At 51.1% G+C, this 16,013-nt stretch overlaps 1 protein-coding gene across 4 annotated transcripts in view; it reads left to right on the forward strand.

Annotated features, from left to right (window-relative positions):
* The window catches only part of RNF121 (ring finger protein 121), a 79,951-nt gene extending 64,227 nt beyond the window's left edge, over nucleotides 1–15,724 (forward strand). For all 4 annotated transcript variants that reach the window (XM_058663528.1, XM_058663526.1, XM_004589930.4 and 1 more), the window contains 3 exons: nucleotides 11,975–12,108; nucleotides 12,637–12,738; nucleotides 14,429–15,724. In XM_058663528.1, the coding sequence (XP_058519511.1) occupies nucleotides 11,975–12,108; nucleotides 12,637–12,738; nucleotides 14,429–14,549 (357 nt within the window). In that variant the 3' untranslated portion in view covers nucleotides 14,550–15,724. The remainder of the gene's footprint in view (nucleotides 1–11,974; nucleotides 12,109–12,636; nucleotides 12,739–14,428) is intronic.
* The last annotated feature ends 289 nt before the right edge of the window (nucleotides 15,725–16,013 follow it).

Raw genomic sequence — 16,013 nt, forward strand, 5'->3', positions numbered from 1 at the left:
ACTTTCCATGTTGGCTTCCTTATAGGAGAGAGACTATATGGCATTTGTTCTTTTGTGATTGACTCATTTCACTGAGCATAATGGTTTCTAGTTTTTTTTTCTTTTTTTCTTTTAAGATTTATTTACTTTTTATTGGAAAGCCAGATATACAGAGAGGAGGAGAGACAGAGAGGGAGATCCTCCGTCCGATGGTTCACTCCCAGAGTGACCACAATGGCTGGAGCTGTGCCAATCAGGAGCCAGGAGCCAGGAGCTCTTCCAGGTCTCCCATGCAGGTGCAGAGTCCCAAGGCTCTGGGCCGTCCTCAACTGCCTTCCCAGGCCACAAGCAGGAAGCTGTATGGGAAGCAGGGCTGCCAGGACCGGAACTGGCAACCACATGGGATCCTGGAGCATGCAAGGCGAGGACCCTAACCACTACGCCTTTGCACTGGGCCCACTCATGGAGTTCTTGATCTACTGGCTATTAGGTCTGAGGGCGACTCCGACGCATTTTGGGTGGAACTTGTAGCATGCCACATTGTTGCAATTCACTGAGCCAGAAATGAGTTCGCTGCCAGCTTAGTGTATGTGCAGTCCTATCCCATTGCCTTTGCCTGGGCTGTGCAATCCACCCTGTTCTCTCACCACCTCTTTGGGATATGCTGCTCTGTCTCTGTTCCTGGTCAAATTAAACAAAGCAGTAGGACGGGCAGTTCTTAAGATTTTTTTTTTTTTATTGTTATTGGAAAGCCAGATATACAGAGAGGAGGAGAGACAGAGAGGAAGATCTTCCATCCGATGTTTCACTCCCCAAGTGAGCCGCAACGGGCCAGTACGCGCCAATCCGATGCCGGGACCAGGAACCTTTTCCGGGTCTCCCACGTGGGTGCAGGGTCCCAAAGCTTTGGGCCGTCCTCGACTGCTTTCCCAGGCCACAAACAGGGAGCTGGATGGGAAGTGGAGCTTCCGGGATTAGAACCGGTGACCATATGGAATCCCTGGGCTTTCAAGGCAAGGACTTTAGCCACTAGGCCCTGCCGCTGGGCCCGGGCAGTTCTTTGGGTTCACCTCTTGAGTTCTAGGTGAATTCCCCTTCCCACCTGACTGCTGGTGGAGTTCCTGCTGCCGCTGCTGCAGTTCAGATCACTGCTTGCTGAATGCCGCTGGGGTGTCTGGTCACTACAGTACCACACTGTTGTCTCTGCTGCTTTCGCATGTCTGTCAGACTCCGGATGTCCCGCTACCTCCAGTCTGTCCTCTCCTATTATCTGGAATGTGCCCTTTCTGCTTCACCCTGGCTAATATTTCTCCATCTGTTTAAATGTGTCCTTACCCTATTCCACCATCTTGATTCTGCCATAGTTGATCTTGAAGCTGTTTCATCAAATGTGTCAAGGTCAGGAGCCTCTGATTTGTCTCTTGGTCCCCAGCACACTTCTCTCTGAAGTATGGTTTTCCCTGACCCCAGCTGTAGGCACTAACCTACGTTGCATTGTACCTAGTTAAGTGTTACACTGCTTGGAGAAAGGAAGTTATTAGCTGGCGGGCATCCTGGGCCCAATTAATGCCAAATTTGTGTTAGCTATACCAGTGTGCCAGCATAGTTGCCTATTCTTATTTATTTATTTTATGGAAGTTAAATGAGGAGGCAGATGGCATCTGGGGAGCTGCGCATGAGTGTACATGGCCTCTGGGTAGGCAGGCAGGGGCCCAGACTGCCACAGCACATCACCAGAGGACCAGGCTTGGGAATCTGTGCATTAGCGGGCATTGGAGGCTGTTAATTGCTCAGGGAAGTGGGTCTGGAGATGTGTGGGAGGCAGGACTGCTGAGGGAGGAGAATGTGACAGGTGAGGAGTGACTTCTGGGGACTTCCCCCAGCCAGGCTATTGCGTTTGCAGGTAGACAAGGGGGCTGAGATGAGGTGGTTTAGAGGAAGGCAACCAGAGTACCTTTTGAGGCCAAACCCATACATCCTGAACTGGATTAGTTGGTATCTACCATCGCCTACCAGCACACATGAAAGTTATGGCTGGGGGGGCCTGTCTGACAGGGCTTGACCACAGTAGCTGCCAGTGTGTGTCAGGGCAGTGGTGGACTATGTTAGGCTGGGCCATGACACCAATCAGCTCACAAGAGAACTGGATCTGCAAGCAAATTCTGTGGGAGATAGTGGACTCAACCCTGTGTGACTCCCATACCAGCTGGTTTCATCGAGGGCTTGGGGTGGTGATGGGCTGGTCTAGGCTGTAGCACCCATAAGCGTACCCAAGAATTGGATGTGGGATGGGATGGGCCACAACATCCACCAACACACTCAAAGGCTGCCACTGGGGGGCAGACTATGCCAGGAAGGGTCTGGCACCCGCTGGCATGCATCAGATCTGGGTCTGGGAGTGGGCCTGGTGGGGGAACTTGGGAACTCCTCTGGTGTACCATAGCTCGCACTGGTCAGTACATGACTCAGGGCTGGGTGTTGGTCAGGTTTGGCCGAGCTACTTCACTAGTTGGCCGGTAGGTAAGTGGGTAGGCTCAGGAGTGGGGGCTAGGGACAGACCAGGCAGGGCCAGGCCAAACCATAGCACACTGGCATGCACAGGAGCCAGGCTAGGCTAGACTATCATGAAATCCAGGGATGAGGGGCAAGCTGGGCAAGGTTCAGCTGCAGCACCCACCAGCGAGAGTTAGCCAGGGAGTGGGCTGGACCAGGTCAGACTGTAGCAAAGGATAAGATGGATGATCGGTCATGCCAGACAGGGTCAGAGCAGCCATTGGCACATGCAGGATCTCTGGTTGGAAGCAAGTCTGGTTGGGGAGCTAAGGGGACCCCATGCTGGGTTGTGATTCATACAGATGACCACGAGAGCCAGAATGCAGCTGGCAAACCAGGATGGATATGGCTACAGTGTTCCTTGGCATGGGTGTGGACTGGGTCTGGGGTGTGTCAAACTGGGCTAGGCTCTGGCACCTACTAGGTCTCGGCACCCGCTGAACCATGCAAGAGCTAGGTTTGGGAGTAGACCAGGCAGGGCTGGGCTGTAGCACCCAACAATAAGATCCAGAATCGGTATAGGCTGGTTGGGCAAGGCCACTGTGGGTCAAGACAGGCTGGGCCAAGAACCCACCAGTGTTTGTGAGATCTGTCACCTTACAGTCCCTAAAGGTGAGTGCAAGAACCAAGTCTGGGAGAAGCTCAGACCAAGCCAGGTTGCAGTGCCCACCGGCATACGTATGGCTCAGGTTTGGGGTGGGCCAGGCTGGGCTTATTCACAGCACCCACTGACAGATGTGAGAACCAAGACAGGGAGGAAGACAAGCCAGGTTGAGCCAAAACAGTAGCCAAGTTCACATTGGAGCTTGGACTTGGGGCTGGCTGGGCTGGGCAAGGCTGCAGTACCCACCAGCATGAGCTGGAACTGAGGGCATGCCAGGCTGTGCCAAGCAGTAGTATCTGCTGGTAAATGCCGAGGTTAGGCGGGTCATTGCCAGTCTGGGCCACACCACCCACCAGCATACATAAAAGACCCAGGATGGGGGTAAACCCCAGTTGGGGAGCTGCAGAGACTCCCCCGCTCCCTTGCTGGGTCACTGCTTCTGCTGGTGAGCCTGAGAGCTGGAACTGAGGGAAAACCAGGCTGGGAAGGGCTATAACACCTGTTGGCCTGCATGTGAGCTGGGTTAGGGGGAGAGCCAGGCTGGGCTAAGACCATATCCACTGGTACGTGCATGAGCTAGAGTAAGTGCAGGCTGGCTGGGCTTTGCCACAGCATTGGCTAGCAGGTGCTGGAACTAAGGGCAAGTCCTGTCGGGCTAGACCATAGAATCAACTGGAAAGTGCCAGAGCCAGGACTGGGAGTGGGCTCAGTAGGGAAATTATGGGCATCCCTATGATGGGCTGTAGCTCCCACTGGTGAGCATGATAAGTAGGGCTGGGAGCAGGCCTGGCTAGAGAGGTGGTGGCACCCACCAGAATGAATATGGGTTGGGTAGTGGATTGGTTGTGCTGAGCTAGGCTTCAACGTCCGTTGATGAGTACAAGAGCCAAATGGGATGTGGGACAGACTTGACCAATCTGCTGGTACTGGGGCTGGGGTGGGCCTGCTGGGGGCTATTGGGGGTCTCCTGAACTGTGCTACACTTCCTGCTGGTATTGTGAGGGCTAAGTGTGGTGGGCAGAGTTGGGCTGAACCACAGCATCCATTGTTTTGCTGATGAGATGGGGCTGATGACAGAACTGACTGGGTAACTGCAGCCACCACTGTGTGTGTAGGCTGATTTGGGTGATGGACTGAGCCAAATCCTGCTCTTGCTGGCATACACAGGAGTCAGGTTTGAGTCACCTCTGGCAAGATTTCTTTGGGGGTCTCTGCCCAAACTGGATCACTGGACCCAGAACTCCAACCATGGTGAAAATTGTAGAATCTGTGATCTGATTGTGGAGTGCATGTGTCAGAACTGGGTCTCCATGGTTGCTGAGGCCTGTGTGGTGATTGGCATGCCCAGATGCTTGTAGAGAACATGACAACCAGTTCATGAAGGCCTGCAGAGGACATGTACCATGGAGAGCAGAACAAATTGCACAGGTCTCCCAGTCAAGCTTTAATAGCAAGTGTATGGGTGAATTGAGACTAGGTGGACTATGTCGGCAAATAGACCTTAGAATAATTTCCTCAGTCTTGGAGTAACAAAATCAGCAGCATCTCAGAACTATGGAAACCGCATGCTGCACATCGGGGACCCAAGATGATTTGGGTGGCCATCCCCCATTTCCAGGTACTGATGCGGTTGGTCTGCTGGGGTGATTCTCTCCCCTTCTCTCCCCACCTTACCCAGATACAGGAAGAAGAAAGGGTATTAGAGGCAGTTGTCTCATCCACTTTCCCCCCTGCATCCGTCTCAACTATGTAAACATTATCAAAAATATAATGGGTTATTTTTTTTAAAAAGAATGGTTTGCCCTGAAGAGATCTTTGTAGTTAATTCCTATTAACAAGGTCAGCATTGTGGTGCAGCATGCTAATCTACTGCTTATGACATTGACTTGCCATATGAGTTGAAGTCCTAGTTTTTCCAGTTCTGATCCAGTCCCCTAGTACTGTGCCTGGAAAGCAACAGGAGATGGCCCAAGTATTGGGCCCCTGCAACCCATGCGGGTTGGGTTTTCTTGGCTTCTGACTTGCTTCATCCTGGTCCAGTCCTGGCTCTTGTGGCCAGTTGGGAGTGAACTAGCAGATGGAAGTATAGCGCATTCTCATTCTCTTTCTCTCTTTCTGTAACTCTGTCTTTCAAATGAATAAAGCAAACCTGTGTTGCCGTTAGCATTCCTAGAAATGACACCATGAGGTTTTATAACTGTAAGAATAAGCATTCTCAATTCCTTTTTTACTATTCTGCTTTACTCTGAGTGTAGAATACTTCTTAGTTTTGTCTCGTAGAGAAATCTGTAATCTGAACTAAAATAGCTCTTGAGTCAGGAGGGTGTTAAATGGCATCTGTTTTTTCCAGCTGGCCTTTGTGTGATCATAGCCTTGTGATAGCTGGTCACTCTGGTTTGCATTTACATTGAGTCACGTTGACGTGAGGTGTAGAGAGGATTGTGAAATAGCTTGTTGGCTGGGGGCCTGTTCTTCCAGAGAGTTACTGGGCAGGCAGTGTAGTGGTACATTTGGAGACCTCGTAGAGTCTGTTTCCTGAGTGCATTGTCATTCCCTGGATTTACTTCCTGGGTCTTCAGGGGCCCAGATAACGCCAGGACAGGATCAGTTGCCTATCCACCTTGACAACCTGAAGAAAGATCTTGGAATTTGGGTTCTTGTTTCTAATTCTAGTTCCTTTGTAGTTAGCTGTGTACTTTACTTCTCTGCCCTCTACTTGGCTCTTTCCACTTACCATTTAGACATTCCTTCTATTAAAAAGTAATCCTTTCTTTGGTCGCCTTTCTCCTTTACCCATTTTCTGTCCTGTTTTTCACCCTTCCTTCACTTCTAGCCCTTTCTTCTGAGATAGCTCTGCCTCGGCTTCCCCAGCACTCCTGGGGGACTTCTCTTTAGCACGGGAAATGCAGCCATTGCTTTCTTCTGCAAAAACTGTTCTCTCCCCCTTGTTCTCCCGGCTCTGCTGCATTCCTTTCCCTGGCCTCCCTTTGAATGTTACAGTTCCCCCTAATCTTAGTCTTCCCTGTCTGCTCTTTGCTGGGTGATCTTTAATCCCAGAGCTGCCTCCTCCAACTGTCTGGCTTGGCCAGTATGTCCACTCCTTTGTTTTTTCTAATGCAAAATTTACCCATGCCATGATTTTAACATAGGTCTCCATCATCTCCTGTGTGGTTTTTTGTTGCTTTGTTTTGGTTTTAATTTTTGTTTGTTTATTTGAAAGTTAGACCAATTTTTCATCTGCTGATTCACTCTCCAAATGGCCACAACAACCAGGGCTGATCCAGAATGAAGCCAGGATCCAGAAGCTTCTTCTGGGTCTCCCACATGGGTGGCAGGGGTCCAAGGACTTGTCCAATGTTTTTCTTAGGTCATAAACAGGGACCTGAATTAGAAATGGATCAGCCAGGATTTGAACTGCTGCCCATATGGGATGCTGATGCTGCAGGAAGCGGTTGAACGCACTGTTTTACAGCATCGTCTCTCAGGTCTTGGTGTTAATGCACTGGAGCCATCTCCTCATGGACTCTCTCAGTTCTTGTTGGCTTTATCTTTAGTTTGTTCATACACAGGACAGAGTGAGGGCTGGTGCTATGGCTTAACAGGCCATTTAGACACCAATTCATGTCCCAGCTGCTTCACTTCCACTCCAGCTCTTTTCTTATGGCCTGGAAAAGCAGTGGAGAATGGCCCAAGCCCTTGGGCTGCTGTACCCACACGGGAGACCCAGAAGAGGCTCCTGGCTCCTCGCTTCAGCTCAGCTCTGGCTGTTGTTGCCATTTTGGAAATAAATCAGTGATGAAAGATGCACTCTCTCTCTCTCCTGTCCTCTCTGTAAATTTGCCTTTCGAATTTTAAAATACATGGACAATAAGCAAAAGACAGAGTAGGCGGAGTGATCTTTCAAAAATTTGAATCTGATTATGTTCCATCCTTCTATTATCTGTAACTGTTTTCTGTTTTAACATCAGTCCTGTCTGGCTGTCGTCTCCATGAGGGCAAAGGTAGGTCCTCTGTAGTTTTCCAACATTGCATCCCAGGAACCTTGCTCAGTGACTGGTGCCCAGTAGCTGCCCAGTATATTTTAGTGGAAGGGAGGAAGGGCTTGGTGCTTTGTTTCAGGTTGCTAGAGAGTACCTAACAGGACTCCCCAGAGGCAGAGGCCTGTCTGATCCTGACCCACCACAGGGTCCCCTGAACCCTCTCCACTGCAGGCTCAGCTGTTGAAGTTAAGTTGAAATCTGCCTCCCTGGACTTCACCCGACTCCAAGTCAGTGCCGTTTGATAAGGCTCTTCCTGTGTAGTTCCGAAAACCTTGGGAATGCTGGACCTTCCGACTTGACAGGCCTCCTGGTGACCTTGTTGAAGTAGCCTGTGGGATTAGACCCTTTCTGCCTATTGCCACATTCGTCTTGTGGGGAGAGCACCAGAAACCAGGGAGCTTGCAGGTTTTCCTGAATTTTCCTCCAGCAGCTGTTGGGTGGTTCTGGCTCTCTTTGTTCCTACCTCCGTGGTCTCCGTGCCAACTGAGTGGGGCTGAACTCAGGATGAACCGAGGTAGAGTTGTTTGTCAGGCTCTGACCCATCTGTGAAGCTGGAGGATCCTGTTCCTGTGCTACCAGTGGCTCCGGGTCCGAGGCTGTGGCCATGTGCTGCCAGGGTGCAGCTGCTCATTGCCTTGGATCTTTTCTCTCTCTTCATTTGGTAGGCCTGCAAGTTGTTAAGCTAGAACACATGAGAGAGGCTGTCATTCACCCTCAGACTTGCGGTCATCATCTTCTTGTCCCTTGAGAAGTCTCGGCTTGCAAGCTGAGAGGATGCTGGTGTGACTTCTGTGGAGTGGACGCGTCCATCACTAGCTACCAAGGGGCCCTGTCCCTCTGATTCTAGGCATCCTTTCTGGTTGCCTTTTGCAGCCTGGATAACCAGTCAGAACTTTGGAGAAACCAGTTCTAAGCAGGTGAGGGGCTGATCCTCCTGAAGCTTCCAGCAGATGTTGACGGAGCACTTCAACCAGCAAGTGGAGTGGTAGTGAACTTAAGTCGGAATCATGGGGTCTGAGTTCTGGTCTCATCATTTTTCTTTCCTTTTCTGGGTGTTGGTTTCGCTAGTGATTGTGACTAAGTTCATTTTGAGCCACATGTGGGACTTTTCACTAGGGTGCGTGTGGGAAGGAAGAAAGCTGTATCATGCAGTTTGGTCACAGTCTGGCGTCTCTGCCCTTGAGGACTTCGCGGAGGCTTTTATGGCCCAGCAAGGAGGGCAGCTGGGAGTGCGCAGCTGGTCTGACTGGCAGCTCCGCAGACGCCATCCGCCTGCTCTGACTACCCCAGCGCCTCCCCCTCCTCCCCCATTGTTAACCCTCACTTGTGTTGACATTTCTAAGGCATGTCTCTGTTCAGACTATTAACCTGGAAATGATAGGGGGAGAGGGGGAGAGCTGTGCCAACCCAAATTAAGAAAATGCAAAAATACTGGGATTAATCTGCCTCACAGGTATAGGTAAAATTGTAGTAACAGGAGCCAGTGTTGTGGTATACAGGACATGATGCTTCCTGTCATGTTGGCATCCCTTTGGGTGCTGGTTTGATTTCCAGCTGCTCTACTTCCCATCCATCTCCCTGCTAATGCAGCTGGAAAGGCAGTGGAGGTTTGGGCCCATGAACGCACTTGTGAGACCTGAATGAAGCTCTTGGTTCCTGGCTTCAGTCTGACCCAACCCCAGGTTTTGCAGCCGTTGCTTCCAGAGGATGGATGATCTTTCTCTCTGTATCTCTTTCTCTCTCTCTCTGTCTCGCTTTTTCTCTCTGTTCCAGAGATTGGTTGCAGAAGAGTGTAATTTGACTTGACTGTTCTAAAATGGTGAATTTTATGCCATATGTGTTTTGAAAAAACATAAAAAGAAGAAAGTCAGTGTTAAAAAATTTGAACAAATGAATTTTTAAAATCTTTTCTCCTTGAAGGTTAAAATATTGTGTCGCTGCTTAACAACTAGCTACAAGTTAACTACAGTTTCTTTTTAGGGGATAAAATTGATTATCTATGTGATTAGCCAGCTAATGTTTAAGAGCAATATATATTCATTAAAGAAAATTTAAGTACAGAAAAGTAAGCAAAGAAAACAATCATTTTAAAAAAAAAAAGATCTTTCGTTTAAAGGTAGATTTACAGAGAGGTCTTTCAGCCCCTGGTTCACTTCCCAAATGGTCACAATGGCCAGAGCTGAGTGGATCTAAAGCCAGGCGCTTCTTCAGGTCTCCCATCTGGGTGAAGGGGAGAAGGACTTGAACCATCCTCTGCTGCTTTCCCAGGCCACAAGCAGAGAGCTGGTTCAACAGTGGGAGAAACTAGAATGCGTGCCAGTGCCCATATGGTATCCCGGCCACTGCAGGTGGAGGATTAACTTGCTATGCCACCATGCCAGCCCAAAACAATAATTTATAACCTTGCTATCAGAATACCACCAGTGTACACCTCCTTGTGATCCATTTGCTTGGGGTCGATTAGGGTATCTTTTTGTAAATGACACCAATCATATTGTGCGTCCAGTTTTCAGCTTGTCCATCAGTGTGTACTGTAATCTTTTTAGATATTCTTATTGCTAGACATTTTTGCTTATTTCTACTTCCTTTTTAGAAAAAATATTTGTTTATTTAAAAAACAGAGTTATGTAAGGGAGATAGACAGAAAGATCTTCCACCTGCTGATTTGTTCCCCACAACCGTGATAGCCAGAGCTGTGCTTGTCTGGGGCAGGAGGCAAGAGTTTCTTCTGGGTCTCCTGTCTGTGTACTGTGGCCTAAGTATTTGGAACATCTCTTGCTGTACTTGAAGTAGAACAGCCAGAACTTGAACCCATGTTTGTGTGGGATACAAGTGCTGCAGGAGGCAGCTTCACGTGCTGTGTCACAGTGCCAGCCCTTTGCTTGTTCTTTTTAAAAATATTTTTACAGGGCTGGGCACAGTAGCCTAGTGGCTTAAGTCCTTGCCTGGCACACTCCGGGATCCCATATGAGCGCCGGTTCTAATCCTGGTGGCTCCACTTCCCATCCAGCTACCTGCTTGTGGCATGGGAAAGCAATCAAGGATGGCACAAAGACTTGGGACCCTGCACCCAAGTGGGAAAGAAGCTCCTGGCTCCTGACTTCTGAATGGCACAGCTCCAGCCATTGCAGCCGCTTGGGGAGTGAATCATTGGACGGAGGATCTTCCTCTCCTTCTCTCCTCCTCTCTGTATATCTGACTTTGTAATAAAACATAAATAAATCTTTTTTTAAAAAGACATTTATTTTTATTATTGAGGCAGATATACAGAGAGGAGGAGAGACAGAGAGGAAGATCTTGGGTCCGATGATTCACTCTCCAAGTGACCGCAATGGCCGGTGCTATGCTGATCTGAAGCCAGGAGCCAGGAACTTCCTTCTGGGTCTCCCACACGGGTGCAGGGTCCCAAAGCTTTGGGCCATCCTCGACTGCTTTCCCAGGCCACAGGCAGGGAGCTGGATGGGAAGTGGAGCTGCCGGGATTAGAATCGGTGCCTATATGGGATCCTGATGTGTTCATGGCGAGGACTTTAGCCACAAGGCCACGGCACCAGGCCCTAAAAATAATTAAGTCTTTTAAAAATATATATTTATAGTGGATACATATTGTTTTATATATATGTGTACGTATGTATATGTAAGTGAATTCTCCATTTAAGCCCTTTACCCTGTCTAGTTCAGTGTATTAATTTTATTCACTATGTCATCATCACTGTCTAGTTAGCAACATTTTTTATCATCCCCCCCCAAAAAATTATCATTAAGGAATTGACTCCCCATTATTGTATCCACCAGCCACTGATCACCTATCACCCACTTTCTCTCTCTGGATCTACCAAATCTAGATATTTCATAGACATGAGATTGTGCAATGTGGCTTCCTTCTCGTAGCATACTGTTCTCAAGATTGTTGAGTAATATTTCACTTAATTTGTGGTTTATCCAATCGTCTGTTGATGAATTCTTTTTTGAACCAATGCTAGTGGCAGGGAGCCAACTGCTTGAGCCATCGTCCCTGCTGCCCTGGGCTTACGTTGCACGGAGCTGGGGTCTGGAGCCGAGCCAGCTGTCAAGCCCTCAGCATTCCGTCATCGTAGGGTACAGGTGACTGAACTGATGACTGCTAACAGTTAGGCTACATGCTTGCTTCTGGGTCTTAACTTTCTGAGGAAATACCAACCTTGTTGCTTCTTCTTCATAAATAAAGATTATGGGAATATCTGGGCTGCTTTGACATTTTTATTTATTCCTTTAAAATCCTTGAACTAAAGTCAGCGGTCAGAGAGTGCAGCAGTGTGAGAGACATTTGCCAGATGCTTTCCTGAATGGCCGACCCTCTTCTGCTGATGGCCCGGATATCTGAGAATGACCTTGTTACCAAACCAGTATCGTATCCCGTATCACTGGTTTTAGATCCTGGAGAATACTATCCATCTCTAGTGGACCCAGAATGGTTTACAGTTGGAGCTCCTGGGCCCTCCACCTAGGTCCTTCTCTCCTGGTCTCCTGGTGCTTGATACTGGCCCAGGCCAGACTCATGGCCTGTTGGTTGTGACTTCCAAATCTGTTTCTTCCTCCTCATCTGCTCAGCACCCATGAGGTCAATTTGGTTTAAGAAAGATGTTTTTCTCTCTCTCTTTCTCTCTTTGTCCCTCCCTCTCTTACCTTTTTTTTTTTTTTTTTTATTAGTCCTCTAACTCTGAGGATTCCCCTGTGGAAGACCCCAGGCCTGTCTCTGTGTGGTGCCCTTCCGGGGCAGGCGGGGGTGGACTCTCACAGCTCTCCCTGTCTTTGTGCAGTTCTACAGCGAGTCCGGCATGCCTACCAAGCACCTTTCAGACAGCGTGTGTGCAGTGTGTGGGCAGCAGATCTTCGTGGACGTCAGTGAGGAGGGCATCATTGAGAACACGTACAGGCTCTCCTGCAACCATGTGTATCCTGCCTCCAGCTCACAGGCCTGGACTCTCCCTGACCTGCCCACCCTGGTCAGTGGGAATGGGCGGCCATGGCCCTGGGCCTGTTGTGCAGGGCTTGGGGAGCAGCAGAAGCCAGGAGAGGGCGGAGGCCGTGGCTCGCTCCCCTGGACGTGAGGGTTGGAGCTGCCTTTATGTGAGCAGTGGTCCTAGACTGACTAGGTCAGAATGGAGCCGGAAGCTGCAGTCACTGCCCCCAAAATGGGGGCATCACAGGGGAAGGTGGAAGCTGTCAGTTTAGAGGCAAGTCCTCCCACTGCCAGGAACACTTGGAAGATGCAGTGTGCTGACAGAGCTCCCAGAATATGCCTGTGTTGGTAGATTTCTGAATATTCCCCTGGGATGTGAGAAAACAGCTTCCGAGGGGCCGCATGACTAGCGACTGCAGCGGGGCCCAGAGCCTCTCCAGGGCTGCGTGCCAGCGCCCTGCCAACCAGCACAGTCGAACCAAGCTGGCTTCTCACCATTTCCTTGACTCACAGTCGCAGGTTCCACGAGTTCTGCATCCGTGGCTGGTGCATTGTGGGAAAGAAGCAGACGTGCCCCTACTGCAAGGAGAAGGTGGACCTCAAGAGGATGTTCAGCAACCCGTATCCTTGGCTGGGGCCCAGCTGGGCGTGGGCTGGGGGAGAAGGTACTGGCAGTAGCTCCTGTATCCGGCCCCTCCCTCCCGTCCCCAAGCTGGACGAATCATCCTTGAACCTGGCTTCTGTTACAGGAAGGGAGAGTGGTGCCTGCCGTCGGCTGATAGTAGCAGCCACTCCCATGACAGCTGAGTGCTGTGTGCCCCGCACTGGGTTAAGTACTGCTCTGGCTTAAGCTTCTCTGGCAGCTCCCTGACCAGGATATTGTTCTCATTGTGACTACAGCAGCCTAGAGGTTGGGTAACTTGTTCAAGGTCATGTAGTGAGTGAGCGGTCGCCTCCCTGTGGCATACAGTGCCAAGTAGAGACCAGCTGTTGCAGTGCAGAGCTGGCAGAGAATGGAGGTGGTAGAGGGATCCCCGTCCCCACCGCTGCATGCGCAGAGGCCGTGTTCCTCCGAGCTGCCAGCTCCTGCCCCCTGCCTCTTCTCACTGGCTGTTTGCTGGGAGTGTCCAGTCCCTTTGGTGGCCCCACTTGTACTTCTAGGGCTCAAGCACCCATCTTGCCTCTCCACACTGCCCTTTCCCTGTGCCCCAGCAGCCCCTGTGTCCTCTCTGCCATTGAGGGGACACCATGTCCCTGGCTTACTCCTGTCTCCGCCCTTCAGGTTCCCTGCCTGCTTCTTCAGGGGACCGGATGAGGGAGGGACAGTGAGGGAACTCCACGGGCAAGCCAAGGCTTGAGGTTTCCCTAGGCTTGAGCTTGCGATAGGAGCTGTTCCGATAACTCTGGCACACTTTGGTGAGCTCCTCTCTGCGTTTCCAGAGCTCTAGCCCAACACTTTGATGCAAACCGAAGGAAGGGGACTCTGCTCCTGGGGCTGTTGGGACCACCTCTTGGACCCTGCTTCCTGTTGTCTCTGTCCCTAGACCTGGTCTCCTCCCTGACCTAAGAAACCTTCAGTGTGGACAGTAGACGAGTCGCAGCTGTGCAGCCGTTGTCACAGCTCCACTCCTGGCAGGCTCAGGTTGTCAGTACCCATGCTGGTAATGATGTCATGGAGAACGTGTTACCCAGTGAGTGCGCTCCTTGTGTGGTGTTCAGGGAGAATTGTGTCCTCTTATTACCACTGCTGCCAGTATTTAGTCTGTGTGCTGCCAAAGCAAGCACTGTTTTTACAGATTTACAGAGGGAGAGAGATTGATCTTCTATCTGTTGGTTTGCTCCCCAAATGGCTACAATGATCAAGGCAGGCCAGGCCAAAGCCACGAGCTTGGAGATCCAGGCAGAAGGCCACTTGGGCCATCTTCTTTTTCAGACACATAAGCAGGAAGCTGGGTCAAAATGGAGAAGCAAAGCTGGGACTGAAGCCAGCACTTGGGATGCCAGCAGTGTAGTCTGCAGCTTAACCCTTTATGCCACAGTGCCAGCCATGGGAGCTGGGTCTTAGCTGCCTGCCTCTCATTGTCCTGTCTGCCTCACCAGTGTCGTCCCCCCCACCCCCCGCATTCAGCCCTTCATTCCCGCACAGGGAGCTCGAGAGAGGCTGGCTGGCCCCTGGAGAAAGTTGCTTCCTTGCCGTCATCATTTCTTGCCCAGGGAGGGTGGGTCCCAAGAGTGCCTGGGGAGCACTGCCCCCAGAGCCTGGTCAGCCTCGGCAGCTGCACAAAGCTTCTTTTCTTTAACACGTGGACAGCTGGGAAAGGCCTCATGTCATGTATGGGCAGCTGCTGGATTGGCTTCGATACCTGGTAGCCTGGCAACCTGTCATCATTGGCCTGGTGCAAGGCATCAACTATATCCTCGGCCTGGAGTAGCTGGGATGGACTTCAGTGGAGAACCCACCCACCCACCACGGACCTCAGGGCACTCTCCTCCCTGCCTACAAGACTTCCTGGGTGGGAAAGACTCAAAGGGGCGCTTGGGCCACTCAGGTCCCCTCCGGCTGTGTCTGGGCTGGGGAGGGGTACAATGGAGAGCCAGCCAGGGGCTGTCAGTGGGAGGCTTTTTAAAAGAAAACTATTTTGATGAATATATTTAAAAAACTTTTTTTTTATTGTGGCGCATAGGAGTGCCCCTCCCTCCGTCTCCCCCTCTGTGCTTGGACCAGGTGGGAGCAGGACTGCAGAGCATTCTCACCCCTGGCTGAGAGTACTGTGGGTTCACAGGTGGCAGAGAGCCCCTGCTTCCCAGAGCTCGTCGCTCCCCTTGATGGGGCCTGCGGCCAGTCCACTGAGGGGAGGTGTTGGACAGCTCAGACAGGGCTCAGACAGCAAGGGCTGTTCCTGCTGCGCCCCTGGCCTGCAGCATGGATGTTCTCTGCCTGCATACCTGTGTCCAACAGTAAAAGACGCTGGAGGCAAGTGGGGCCTCATCAGTGACTTCTACCCAGGGACACCCCAGGCCCCAGAATCCACTGCAGATGCTTCAGGACGGTGGGCACACCCAGCGGCATGGATCCCATAGCCCTAGCAGGACTGTAGGCAGCCGGCAGTAGGGGCCCTTGACCCATGCTGACGCTGGCTGCAGTGATGGAGGGGCCTCTTGCAACCTGAGCCTTGAGCCAGGAAGTGGTGACATGTGCCAAAGGCCACTCCACCACAGCACGCACTTCCTGAAAGCCTGAGTGAGTGTGTATGTGCGTGAGTGCGTGCTCAGCAGAGACCGGCAGGGGCATTTCTCATTGTTGGGGGGCTCTTCAGGGGATTCCCAGCCCAGGGAATGTCCTGTATGAGTTCCATCACTCTGGGGACTTGCCTGGGTCGGACAATGGCAATGGTAGGTGGTGGGCAGAAGGGTGAGGTGGGTAAGGGGCCCAGAAAGGGGCTGCCAAGCCAGCCAGGCCTGCTTTTTGGAGTTGTGGAGAAAGTGGGAGGGCAGATGTGGGCTTTGCGTATGTGGTGCCTGTGGCCCCTCGAAGGGCGGCAGGAACTGAGCAAGATCTTGTCACTCTGGTCTGAATAAAGCTCCATGAGCTGGGTGGAAAGCTGGACATCATCTTGCTTTTGTTCCTTTTTTTTTTTTTTTTAAAGGTTCTATTTTTGCTTGAAGAGGTTTTCCATCCAAATGGCTACAGTAGCCAGAACTGAGCTGATTTGAAACCAGGCACCAGGAGCTCCTGGGTCTCCCACGTGGGTGCAGGGTCCCAAGGACTTGAGCTGTCCTCTGCTGCTTCCCAGGCCACAAGCAGGGAATGCTGTGGGGGGCACTCACATGGGATGTTGGCACTGGCAGGTGGAGATTAAGTTGCTGAACCACTGCACCGGCTCCATCATCTTGGT

Source organism: Ochotona princeps, chromosome 4 (assembly GCF_030435755.1).
Source record: "Ochotona princeps isolate mOchPri1 chromosome 4, mOchPri1.hap1, whole genome shotgun sequence".
NCBI lineage: Eukaryota > Metazoa > Chordata > Mammalia > Lagomorpha > Ochotonidae > Ochotona > Ochotona princeps.